The sequence below is a fragment of the Macrobrachium nipponense genome, chromosome 11 (genome assembly GCF_015104395.2).
Source record: "Macrobrachium nipponense isolate FS-2020 chromosome 11, ASM1510439v2, whole genome shotgun sequence".
NCBI classification, from domain to species: domain Eukaryota; kingdom Metazoa; phylum Arthropoda; class Malacostraca; order Decapoda; family Palaemonidae; genus Macrobrachium; species Macrobrachium nipponense.
In genome coordinates, this window is record NC_061087.1 from 59,984,153 (window position 1) to 59,998,253 (window position 14,101).

General features: G+C 37.0%; 1 protein-coding gene across 1 annotated transcript in view; it reads right to left on the reverse strand.

The window, feature by feature from the left end:
- Positions 1-2,057: 2,057 nt before the first annotated feature.
- LOC135206250 (SET and MYND domain-containing protein 4-like) overlaps positions 2,058-14,101 on the reverse strand; it is a 43,794-nt gene continuing 31,750 nt past the window's right edge. Inside the window, exons 4-5 of the mRNA XM_064237636.1 lie at positions 3,270-3,749; positions 2,058-3,135 (exon numbers count right to left, since the gene is read on the reverse strand). Of these exons, the coding sequence (XP_064093706.1) occupies positions 2,608-3,135; positions 3,270-3,749 (1,008 nt within the window). The 3' untranslated portion in view covers positions 2,058-2,607. The remainder of the gene's footprint in view (positions 3,136-3,269; positions 3,750-14,101) is intronic.

The window sequence follows — 14,101 nt, forward strand, 5'->3', positions numbered from 1 at the left end:
CTGCTAAATTACCATTAAGAAAATGTAGCTACTTGATGTAAATCTTTTATATATAGAGAATATACCACAATATCTGTATTTAGGAGGCAATAAGTCTACAGTTTTTGTTTTACCCCACACAGAATAAAAGCCAATCCTAGTACAAAGCGCAAACAAAAGCAAAGTTGGAGATATAAACAAACAAACCATGAGAAAAATAAGATTACTGAACATTCAACGGAATACTTAGAAAAACTAGAATTTTTTTTCAAAAGGGTTTATTTACATGAATAATTGAATCACAGAAGCCTTTAAAATATGTATGTATGTCTAAGGTCTTCATATTACAGTCAATATCCTTTTCTGTAATTGAGCACAAAGTAAATGTCGTACAGGTAATATCATGTAATAGCAGTGAGCACTGTAATATTAGAATAACAAAAATGCTGAATTAAAAAAAAAAAGGTCACCAAATCAAATTAATGAACAATCTTTTCTGAATAAAAAAATAAAATTGATTTCCATTTACCTTTTAAAACAAATTTATTTATCCAATATTAACGTTTAATTTTTTATTTCTACAAAACTCAGAATGGCAATGAATTCAGTTTATACTTTTCCCTAGATATTACGACTATTAAAAGAATGAGAGTTAAAAGCTGAGCTGTATGTATTATTATTGCTGGAATTTCCGAATTGAAGCATTACTCAGTTAAAGTCTTATCTTACAACAATTTCTCAATTCTAAACAGTCAGGAACATGCCTTTAGACGCAAGTTATCGTGAGAGGTGTAAATCATGACTCATTACAAGGTGACTGCCATTAATGTCTCGATGGATATGTCTATAAATCTAACATTTCAAACTGTTGTGTTGTGTATTTTCAAAAAATTTCCTATGTTATAGTTAAGGATTGTAATCAATATAATGGAAGTTACTTAAGGTTGAGTAACCTTCATTAACTCAACTCGTTCAACGATGAATATTAGCAGTGCTACTAAAATGTCCATTTGCAAAGATTCCTGTTCGAATAAAACATTTCACATAAGATGCTACCGTGAGATGCTTGATAAAATGCAAAATAGAACTTAAAATATTTAGTCATAATAGTTTTACCAAAAAAGAAAAAAAAAACGTTAAAAAGACATTCCCTATTTGGTGCGTCATTCTCAAATACTATTCGTTGTTTTCACCTGAATCACAAAACCCGTATCATAAGTAACAAGGGGAGTACTGGAGAGAAATAATATTTCTCTGAACTAACTCCGCAGCCTAGTTTTACAACCCCCATTGTAAAGGAGTTGACGCAACCTTCCTGCCACTTCAGTGACTGCCATCCCTCGTTAAGTCAATAGTTTCGATTAAAATCTGATTTAACAGAGACTCTTAACGACAAAGTTTTAACCTTAACAAGATTTTTCTAATACATATTTAAACTATTAAAAATTCTGCTTTCTTTTACTTTTTAACCGCCCCAAATTTTCTCTTGCTGTCAAAACTTTTAGTACTGTCTTGCTGTAGTTTTATGCTATGCTTTAATTAAAAATGTTTAAATAAATAATAAGCCTGAATATCTGTCACCTGTAGATGAACTTTCAATCTTCAGTCAAATACTTTATTTACGCAGTATGAAGTGTAATAGTTTTTATGAACTTCAGGGATTTATAGTTTGGCTAAATACGCCACCAGTTTTAGATTGTATACCCGATATTTATTATCCAAAAGTACATTATTTAAAGAATTTTCTGTGGAATATGCGCAATCTATTCTCTTCAACTCTTATCTAAAGCCTCTGATCACAAAAAATACTTTTTAGTTATTGAATTCTATGTCATTTTGACCCAAATTTTAAATAGTATGAAATCTAAGTTTCAGAAAGACCAAGGTTATTCAATGGATGCTATTAAAAAACATGCCTAGTTCTTTTTACTAAGGAATTGGTTCAGGTAGCATTGTAAATTGGCAAGAGAGAGAGAGAGAGAGAGAGAGAGAGAGAGAGAGAGAGAGAGAATCATGGTAAAACTTGACACCCCTGTTATATTTTAATTAATTTGTAATAAGGGTTTAGAAATAAAACATTACGACTACAACGCTATGTTTTGAAGTTTTGAATTTCCGGCCTTTATACTATACAATGAGTCTCCAGCTAATGTTCCTCTGTGAACGGGTAAATTGAATTTAAAATACGGCATGCTAAATTTTTTTAAGAATTAACAGAAGAAACTACAGATTTCTTAGTGACAAGACCGACTTTAAAATGAAAATTCTTTGCACCTATTAAAAAATCTAAAATTCGAACCTGTAGGTGAACCTATCCACCTAAAATTAGAATTTTTTGTAAATTCTTTCGGGATTTCCGCTTTTTTACAGTATGCCACTGCATAATTTAAGGAAACTGCTATGTTTTCAAATATCGTATGTGGCTTTTTGTTAAAATCAAAACATTGTAAAAAACTATTTTGCCTGTACCAAAATGAAACACTGATAAGATTTTTCAAGTTACTGTTAGCGTTAATCAAACTACAGCATTAGCGCAGGTGAGTCTAATTCCATTAACGGAACTTATATTTTGTATTTGCCCGGAGATACGATTACATTCAATCTATCTTGTCAGTGCATTTTAAGCGACTATTCGGGGATACTTACATTAATGAAACACAGTAACAGTGAATTTCTTACGTCATGTACGCATTGGCAATCTCTCATTAGCTCTCTGTGAACCAATGTACTAGCTTTGCACATTTCTTTGTAATCCTGTTCGTTAAGTTCATAATCGCTTTCGGCTAGTCGTCTGATCTGTACTGCCATAGCTGAAGCCTTCAGCACAGCTTCGCTGATACCTCTACGGACTCGAGGTGCCAGTCTAGTCTCCCTGAGTTTCATCTGGTCTTGTCTATCGTAGGTAGGCCAGTCGTTAACGCACGCTTCGCAAGAACAAGTGAACTGGTACTTCACTAACATTCTCCTTCTCTCTAGTAAGTTGCTGTTCTCAAAACAAGTTCCGTAAGCGACAGTTAGTTCTTCTCCAGCTTGAATAGGCCTAATTGCTCTCACGACCATCGTCCTTCCAAATGTGTAGAACTTAAGATTCGCATCACAGGAGTGGTTGATTAAAGCTAATGTGGGGAAAATTCCGGCACCAACATCCTTCTCCATCTGGGTAAATAAACAATTATCAAATAAAAAACAGGTTAGTCTTGGTTTCCGAGTAGCATTTAATATGAAATATGAAAATCAAGATAATGTAGTCATGATAGTGATATACATGGTATATAATAATTAATAATTACTCTGCAATCCGTGACTCCGATGAGATTGAAATGGCACTTGAAGATATGAGACAGTACCACTGATCCTGCAGCAATGAAGTCCTCTCTGGTTGGAGTGAAGGGTTCTCTTCTGGAGTTCACGAAAAATCTTTCTGACATATGAAGTAATTTTGTAAAAATAAATGCTATTTGACAATTTATGAGAATTTGTTGATCGTTCAAAGTCTCCTCATCACCCATAAGGCCATAAACAGCTCGATATGACTGAGAGTTATACATCCCTTTATTGTCGCAGCCTAAGTTAACAGGGTCCTCTGGTTTCTCCCTTTTCAGTTTTTTTCTGAAATCCCTAATATCTTTAAGTGTGAAATTTCTAAGCATCTTGTAAACTGAGCACACTGGACCAAACTTCAAACTCTTCATCGATGGAAGCAACTTGCATTCTAACCAGTGGTCTTCAGACAGGCCTTTGATACGGCAGTCATCGTTGCAGAAAATAACCTGGTCATAAATCAGTGAACAACAACATATTAATATTATATGAATGAGATTTACAACATGTCGAGATGAGCATTGGCAAATATTTTGCAAGAATAAAAATTTTCTTTTAATTTATATGAAATAAAAAAAAAAATTCTAAAACTAATAAATACTGTGAATTCTTTTATTTGATTCTTGAAACATACTAACTATAATCCTCCACTGCATTTCGAAGTAAGACGTCTACCTATCAAAGACTCAATTTCCGAGTTTCAAAACAAAAGAGAAAAAAAATATTCATAATACAAACACCTAAGATTACTGCAAATACTCCTTATGTAGAACTGAATTGACCATAAATGACAATGAAATAAATTTGAGCTGAGAAAGATGTCGCCAAAAACCATAATTTTCTTGCCTCGCGTGAATTTACGATTATTCAGTTATTCCTTGACCACTAAAGAAGGTTCGACAGTTCACACAAAGAGATAGAACAGGTAGTGATGTAGTAAGACATAATCAGCATGACCTTAAAACTCCAACTTGTGGGTTTCAGCTCTCAATGCTAGAGGCAACAGGTGTAGGACTTGCAGGCCTCTTACGACCTCTTGTACATCCAAAAATATTAGGCTCCTTACTCCAGTATCAGAACTATATTGTTGAATACTGAAAACTACTGCTATTCTGCATTGGATATCATCGTTACAACACATGAATGAAATAAGTTTTATTCCTTCCTCAAAATTGTAATCAATGCCTTATCACAATGAACAGAAAACTACAAGGATTTTATGAAAGATATATACTCAATAAATTTTAAAAAAAGGCCCAGATACATCCCTACTAGTTCTATCTGTATCACAAAATGTCCTTAGTTTTGTTGATTCCCCCATATGCTAATTTTTGAAGTACATTCATTGCCATACTGTAAGTAAAGGTCAATTTGGAAATAATACGACATAACTGACACACTAGTATAAATAACCAATAAGTATGATTTTTTATCATCATTTTGCCTTTATGCCAAAAACAAAAACAAAAAAAAAAAACTTTCTTCTTTCTTCAGGGACCCTATTGGCGTAGGTACCCAAATTCCCTCCTTTGATTTAAGTTCTTCTCCCTAAGCTCTCGAATCAGCCGAGTCATGAGTTGAACATCGATTGTGAGGAGTCGGACACGCATGACTGCAGCGGCGTTCATTCGAAACCTGGGCTGGCACCACAGAATCGACAGAGGAGGCGACTGCCCGTGGGCAGGCCCTACCAGTCTCCCTTGGACCTCCAGTATGTTTTCTCCCCGGTGCGGGAAGCACGACAGCGACCTTTGTTTAGGAAAAAGAAACAAGGTAGCCAGGCGCAGGAGCAAATGGATAAGATAGGAGGGCTAGTAGGAGAGAATTGGCATCAGATGTGGGAGGTGGGAGGCTACACGGAGTCTCTGTTAATCTTGGTTACTGATTACTTTCATGAAAATAATCGATCATTAATAGATTACTAACTACATACTTTATATATCACTATAGGAAATTCTGGAATTTATGTCTGAAAACATTCATAATGTATGAATAACATTAGCACTTCATATACTCAGACACGTATGTAAAAAGAATGTAAGTACACATATATTTTCTAAAATAAAAGACTTATATCAACAAGTAGTTTTCGCATTAAAGTCTCAAAGCTTTTATTCTCGAATTAGTGATAAACGAGTAAATATAATTTACAAATATATGATAGCATTTCTTATATTCATATGCATTTAGAATATCGTAAATGTACGTTTACCTTCTAATAGTTTTCATATTAAAAACTGAAAGTAAATCCGACATTAATATAAAAGAATATCAACAAATAACCGATTACTCAAAAAGAAATCATTAGTAGAATTATAAGGAATTCAAAGTAATCAAATTCAGTAACCGATTATGTGCCTGCTTGACTCAAGTGGCCTGTGCTCCAGTCCGCCAAGCAAGCTGGAGGGTGGGAGCTATGATGCAGAACGTTCACAATTGCGTGACACCAGGAAAATAATCCCGTCCACCGAGGTCTTGCAAGCTTTCTCTGTAACATTCCAAAGTACTGCCAAAGCAAAAACCCAAAAGTTATACTCAACTGACTAGAACATACCCGTCCAAGGGTCCCCACGGCCAAACATTAACACCATTCTCTCTCTACTACTTTTCAACCTCCAACCTTTCAGACTCTGAGAAGGAAAGTGATGAGTATCGCAGGCACGGTAAACATGTTCATGTATCATCAAACCATAGCTGGTCATGTGTCATAAATGTGATGACTTTTCTAGGGACATATCTAATTAGAATAGCCACTTGCATTTCATTTAACATTCCAGGATCAGGATCTAATATAGCTGTCAAGCTTCAATATGTGATCCCAATTGGCTCTGGATTTCAACCAGACCATTTTCCCAGTAGTACTACTACAGAGTGGAATTAGGAATATTCTGATTGACAGATATGGCTATCTCAATGGCGCAATGATCAGAAATGTCCATATATTCACAGACTTTGAACTTCACAACAGCTGGAACATCTGTGAATATGAGGTCTAATCTATTACCAGAAATGTGCACAGGTTCCTCAGTTAGCTGGACAAAATCGGAGGCTACACAGAACTCAAGAGAAGACCGGCCATTGTAATTTGAAGTTAGCCACTCCTTTTGAATTATGCGACTGAGCCATACTAACCCTATCCAAAAGACAGTCAACTGTAGAATTGTTGATATTTCGATTACGGTAAACAGCAAATACATAAACGTTGTAGAACTTACTGAAAAATTATATAACAAAGAACTTCATGGCAACTACACTCCAAATCTTTGATAATAAATTGGTTATCTGGACTTGAGAGTATACAGCCATATCTTGCGTGTGTGTGATGTTACAACGATAAAGTCAAGGGTACCAAACACCTGGATTAAAAACTCAGCATTTGCCTTTTTCCTACTTAGACTTTTTTAGTACTAACAAAGGTCTCAGATAAAACATCAAATGGTAGCTATAGGCACAACTCTGGATGTCAAGAAAATTTAACCTCAAGCCCAAATATTTGAGAAAAGTCCTTAGCAAATTTCTTGCTGCAATGACTAATAGGCCCAGGGTTCAGTTCAATGTCTCTCAAAAGTATTAAAATTAGCAACATAGAATCCGAATCAAAACTAATAAATTAACTCATAACAGTAACATTGTAAAAATCAACATAATAAAAAACAAAACCATCAACAATAACAGTATATTAACATTTTAAAAAAATCTGTTGACAATGTAAATAAATGTTGCAATTATCATTGAAAAAAGTGCCGGAAGCAACTGGTCAACAAGAACAACTGGGGGAGGACAGTCTGAATGGACTTATAAGTAAAATGCTCAGAAGGAAAAGATTCGGTAACGAAGGCACTTTCCTGATAATCCACCAAGCATCTTTAGCTTTCTCATCAGCCTGTCCTACACTCTTTTGAAAAAAACTGGAAAGCAAACAAAAAGGAGGATAAATGCCTGATTGTTCCCTTAAGCAAGGGAACTAAAACCCAAGACCATGGAAGGCTATGGTATAATGGCTATGGCACAGTCCAGGGTTGGGAACAAGTTTTCTATTTAGAAACTTTCTTTTAAGAAGGGTTGCCTACCATGGCTAAAGAGTCCCATCTACCCAATGGCTTGCTTTCAGTCTTTCTCCTAGACAAGCATTCTTGCCAATCCTAAAGTCTCTTCTGCCCTAAGTCGTGTATGTAGAGACATCAGATCCTGAAGTGAATGCTGCAAAGTCACATTGACATAGACAAAGATGGAAATGTTACACATCTTACATGAACAAGTGTTTTTATCATCATAAGATACTTTTTTTTAAACATTTGGACAATACTGTAGGAGCTTATAATTTAGTAACTTATTTTCATATGAACTATGTTTATCTAAAATTAACCATAATCCCATCCTAATATTTGCCAATAACTAAAACACTGGCATTCTTATCCTCCTGCCTATTAGAAAACTGACCTTAGCTCTCCACCTCTTGTTGACAGTGAGATAGTGGCCTTAAAATTTGGTATATTTAGAATTTTTGTGTGACTACATGAGATTATAATGTAAAGTATCCAAAGCTTTCACTGCTGCATTTTGGCATAGCTGGCAATCATGATGCAATCCTTATAGTAGTCATGTGACTAATTCATCATCAGAGTTAACTGTCACCCATTTTCTGTCATATGCCTACAGAGAAGGGTTGGAGAGTGGGTGGAACCTTTGGAGAAGGGTGGCTTAAAGGTGAATGTGAATAAAACAGAGGTTTTAGTGAGCACTAGAGAAGATAGGGGCAGAATAATCATACAAGAAAGAAGAAGCTCGATTATACAACAGGAAAGAAAAATGGAATTTCCATTATAAAATGAAATTTTATTGCATACTTACCGAACAATTATACAGCTGTAGGTTCCCTACGAATGGCAGACAATAGATTCAAAACTTTCGTGGTGGCGCCGCCATTGCTGATGTAGGTGACGTCATCTCCCTCCACTCGAGGGAGCTACAGGTACAACTGTCCAGGTAACATCAATTCGTTCTGCCCCGCCATCCACCTGTGGGGAGGAGGGAGGGCTTTGATTAATAATTGTTCGGTAAGTATGCAATAAGATTTCATTTTATAATGAAAATTCCATTTTTATTGCAGTGTCTTACCAAAAAATTATACAGCTGATTACCCATTGCAAGGATGGGGGGCTGTGGATGTAAGTTTTACTTCAAAAAATAACATATGATTCTTGAAAATAAAGTATACCCAAAAGCGCTGTTAGTACCTGTTGTACATTACCTTGTAAGAGAGCTACTGCAGGGAAATACTGCATCTGGTCGGTGCTCATCTTACATAGTAGAAGGCTTGGAATATGAACAATGGGTGCCTCTACATGGATTATTATTATTATAAAAGTAGTTTAACCAGACCACCGAGCTGATTTTCCGCTCTCCTAGGGCTGGCCCGAAGGATTAGATAAAATGCCAGGTCTAGCTCTTAGGCCAGAGCTGGGACCAAGTTGGTCATTCAGGATAAATAAATAAATTGCACCAAGGCAATTACTTTTATACTAGAACACACACACAATAAATACATTTACTCATGTTCTCTTACATACATACTAAAACGGTATATTAAAATTCAGAATTAGTTTTAACTTTTTGAAATGTTTTAAAATTCACTAAAAACACTAATGTTTTATATTTTATCAATTAAATTGCAGTTCCTCAGAAAAGTCAAAATCGGAACTACCGAAAATGTAAAAGATTCTGACTAAATTTCTTTTATTGTCTTATTTCCAAAAGTTGACAGTCTCTGCTGGTCATACTTTGGACACTTGGACAAGACATATCTGACTGTTACCAACTCCTTGCACTCTGAACACTCTGGAGCAGAGTCGTGTGGGCTGCTCATTAAGTGTCCATGTGTCAGACGGGTATGACCTATACAGAGACGTGTCAAAATTACTTGATCATGTCTCTCTCTCTGATATGATGAACTCCACTTTCCAACATCAGGTTTTTATTTGCTTTAATTTGTTATTTTCTGACTCTTCATTCCAAATATGTTGCCATTTCCTTGAACTAGTCCCAGACATCTTAGTTAGAGAAAAAACCAAACCAAATTCAAAATCCAATCCACTATCAGCGTATGCCTAGTCACGATCCACGTTCAATAACCAAAAGACAAACAGAATACTTAAGTAACAAGGAAGTTTCGAAAATCCTAGACGGGGGTACTGAAAACAGTTGTTATCAGCACCGGCGACAGAGAAAATCTGATAGAAAATGGGAATGATTCCTGACTCCCGCCTCCCAGCGGTGGGAAGGGGTACTAACCACCTGGCCGACCATTGCGTGTGCCGGGAGTTTTGAAATTCTGTCGGACTTCGGAGAAATACAGCTATATATATATCTGCTGGATAAGTTTCATGAACAAAAAAAAACTTTCCACTGTTGCTCACTCCAATCCTTGCATTCATCACAAGTAGATTCTCTAGAGCACTCACAACCCCTACACTTAATTCACTTAGTGCGCGAATCATAAATTAATTTAACTCAGCTAGTTTTGCACCCTCCGGCGCAAAACCTAACTACTGAAGGACTAGAGTCCGACATGATGGTAAGACCACAAAATTGCAGAAGAGAAATTCAGCTTCAATCCTACAAACACGGAGTTGAATACTTCGCCGATATTGGAGAGATAATACTTCCCAACAAATGAAGAAAAAGGTCTGCACCGACCACCGATGTTCACCAGAAGCCAGCAGAGAACGAATTGATGTTACCTGGACAGTTGTACCTGTAGCTCCCTCGAGTGGAGGGAGATGACGTCACCTACATCAACGATGGCGGCGCCACCGCGGAAGTTTTGAATCTATTGTCTGCCATTCGTAGGGAACCTACAGCTGTATAATTGTTCGGTAAGACACTGCTTTAAAAGTTTAAATACTTAGGATTTACTTTAAGCCAAAGTGGGGATGTGAAGCTGAAGTTGACAGTAGGATAAAAGCTGCAAGGGGAAGTGGAGAGAGGTAGCTAGAGTACAATGTGATAAGAAAATGCCAATCAAGCTAAAAGACAAGAGCTATAGCACAGTGATAAGACTAGTGTTAGTGTATGGATCGGAAACATGGGCTCTAAGAAGAAAAGTGTTAGTAAGCTTGAGAGAACAGAGAAGAGAATGCTAAGGCGGATTATGGGAATATCACTGCTCGAAAGATTGGAAAATGATGAAATAAGAAGGGCAGGCTTATCAAAGATTACAGAGGTAAGAAGAGTGTCACGGACAATGTGGCATGGACTTGTGTTGAGGATGAATGATGAGGAGGAGGGAGTGAAGAGGGCTTAGAAGGAACCTGTTAAAAGAAGATTGAGAGGGAGACAAAGAATTAGATGGAAAGATAAAGTTAAGAAAGATATGGAGAGAAAGGGTTTGGTGGAGGATGATGCCTTAGAAAGAAGGCAGTGGAGAAGGTGCATCAGGCAACTGACCCTTAATGTAGGGATAAGGGTCTGCAAGATTTTCCGTCATATGCCTAGTCAACAACCAGTTACTTTTTTTGTTCTCAAGACCATTCTTTCCTTCATACTTTGACTTCTTGGAGTGATTGGTAGACCAGGTTGTTTCTTGCATGATTGATGGACCTACAACTATGCCCTACCACTAAAATGATGTAACTGATTGACTAAATAAGGTACTTAGTTTCTGACTAAGCTCTCCCTTCAGAGCTCAAGGTTGTCCTCTTCTGGCTTAGTAAACCCAGCATGGTTTTTTAGTAAACCATGCATAAATAAAAGGACTCAGTATTGCCAGGCCTATCATGAGAAAAAGCCAATAAATTACTAAATGCAAATTGTTAGAGCGCTCAAGTCTTCCACAGGGTTGGTAGATCCAGTGATATTTTCATAAACCCTTGGCACTTAAAATCAATATGGCCATGCCTGCCTCTATAAAAAGCCGTTGAACATTATGGCACCCTAGTCTTGGCTTCATTCTTCAAGGATGTCAAGATAAACATCCAAAATATAACATTTCTGCAGAGAACCAAACCATCACACAACCAACAAGGGAAGAAATACAAGTGGAGCGTCATCAGTGCCAAAGCTCAGAAGGCCTTGCTTGGCAGATATATATTCAGACTTCAGCCTACTGGTGGGTGTTACTCATTGCCACCCTCTGGACCAAGCCTCCTTTCACAGACCTTTCATCACCAAACATGAACAGAAGTACATCTCCTTGATTCGAATATATACCCTCCAGCAGGAGTTTGAAATATCTCAACCTTTACAGACCAGGCTACATATACATTAGGTAATGGTACTACATCAAGACTGGCAAACTTTAATTTTAGCCAGTTAAAAAAGAAAAGCACTGGCCGGAGGAAGATATATAAGTGTACTTACATAATACAATTAAAGAAATCATAAAAATTTTATGTACCCTCCACAGGAAGCTGAAAGTAAATATCCCAAACCATGTGATGGGTCTTTTCCAAGACACTTTCAAAAATATGCTATTTTTTGTTGTTGCAAATGTTCCAATTTCGTTAGCTGTAGTTTGAAAAATTACAATTGTGCAAACATTTATGGACAAATATTTATCAGGAAGATGTAGTACATTTTAGAGTTGTACATCTTTCTAATAATTTTTTAAACTTTACTGTGTGAAATTATAAATTAACATACTATCATAAAAGATGAGTTAAAACCATCAACAATCCCCAAGTATATCTATGGGCAAATATATATGTACAAGATGTACTGGGACGATGAGATGTAGTACATTCCCATGTGAAATATCAAGGGAAACTATTCTCTCTCCATCTTGAGTTGAGGTGTGAGTTTAGCCAAAAATGTTGTCATATACGTAGTCATTTATGGCCCATTCAAGTGATCTGTAAGTTTTCTTGTGAAATTCATTCAAATATTATGGCACGAAATAATGGTAATCATATGATACAAACTGCTACTCCTCTTATGCCATTGCTGCGCATCATAGGATGCATGCCACTATAAAAAGGCTGAAGGTAGTACTTCAGCAGCTCACTGGGATCCTAAGAAAGTATGCTAAATTCTACTAAATGAAAACAACTGGCCACCCTGTCTATTCAAAATTCTGCCATGAACCTCTATAACTGTTTGCCATGAAGATATCCTTCAAAGAAAAATGGTATATGTGCCTTTGCAGAGGCCTCCAATCCTTGGGCTTTCTCACTCAATATGGGAAAAATACAGTTTTTGCACCCCTGCAAAGACTAAGTGAAAAACCTACAAATCGAGCCCATTATCCTCTCTCCACCATAGGGCAAGAATTGTCCTCAAGTTTGCCTTAAAGAGCTGCTCCCAAGTCCAAGTCCACCAAAACATTTAAAAGTACAGTGATCAACCTACCTTTTGGAAAAGCAAAAACTGCCATCAACTAAAACTCAGTGATTTTTGGTGCTTATGGTGCAAAGTTTCAGTAGATGGTGCCTCTGTCAGGTATATTATGGCACATAACCTTATGGTGCTGATAACCGAAACTGATTTTATGGCACTAGACAAGATCCATAAAACCAGATTGCCATTAACAGAGTCCGCCGATAAATGGGGACTGCCTGTAGAATGGAATATAAAATTGAGGCCCAAGTCCAAGTGCTGGGAGCTATGAGGTCATTCAACACTGCAAAGGAAATTAAGAGTAAAGAAGTTTGAAAAGTTTAACAGGAGGAAAACCTTATAGCACAAAAGAAAGAGAATATGAATAGAGTTCCATAAAAGGAATGAAAGAGGTTGCAGCTAGGGGCCAAAGGGATGCTGCAAAGCACGTATAAAATGCCTACAGTGCACTGTGAGAGGTGCCCTGATGTCACCATTCCCCTTACAGGACCCACCTTTTGGGACCTACCACTTCAGCTACTAACATTGGCCTTTGTAACTCAAGGGTCACATTCTAGAGATTGCTTGACATTCCCAGTGACTTCATATCAATCCACCTCTCTGGCAAGTCTAGTTTTATCACTTATCATGGATTTTCCTCAGCCTCCATACCACAGATAAAGAAGAAATCAATGCCTCTCCCATTGAAAAGGTATTTAAAGTAATGGTCTGCTTTCCCAGTGATATCAAATCCAAGCAACTCAAAATCCACAGTATCATTCGAAATTACCTCCTTTTTGTACAAGATTACAGGGACATGAATGAGTGGTACTTACCAAAAAGGCTCCACTCATACCACTTCATGTTCCTGCAAAATGATGACAAGCCTACACATATAACTCCATAAAGTAGTTCCTACCTTATCCTTTAATTCACAAAAGAGCATTCAAGCTCCAACCCCATGGACAAGAGGACTGGGTCCATATACTGGTAAGGTACTAGGGTGCTCCAGAATGGAATGTTGGAGAAAAGCAGAATACAATTCAATTAATGAATAAAATATATGAAATATGGAACTGGTCCACATTCTTCCTAGGTAGTTGCTTTTCAAGACACTGATAAGGTGCTAGATTGCTGTTTACAAGAAATTTTGTTACAGAATAAGTTTATTGTGCGGATCAGACTTTGCTTCTGGATTTGCACCTAGAGACAAGGGGACGGTCACTGACTATACTCTGTTTTTTTCCCTCTGTCCATCCACCTGTGGTGTTTTCGCATGGTAACACTGCGTCCCGGGCTTTAAATAATATCCTAATTCGAAGCATAGCATTACTATCTAAAGCCCGGGACGCAGTGTTACCATGCGAAAACACCACAGGCGGATGGACAAATGGAAAAAAACAAGAGTATAGTCAGTGACAGTCCCCTTGTCTCTAGATGCAAATCCAGAAGCAAAGTCTGATCTGCACAATAAACTTATTCTGTAACA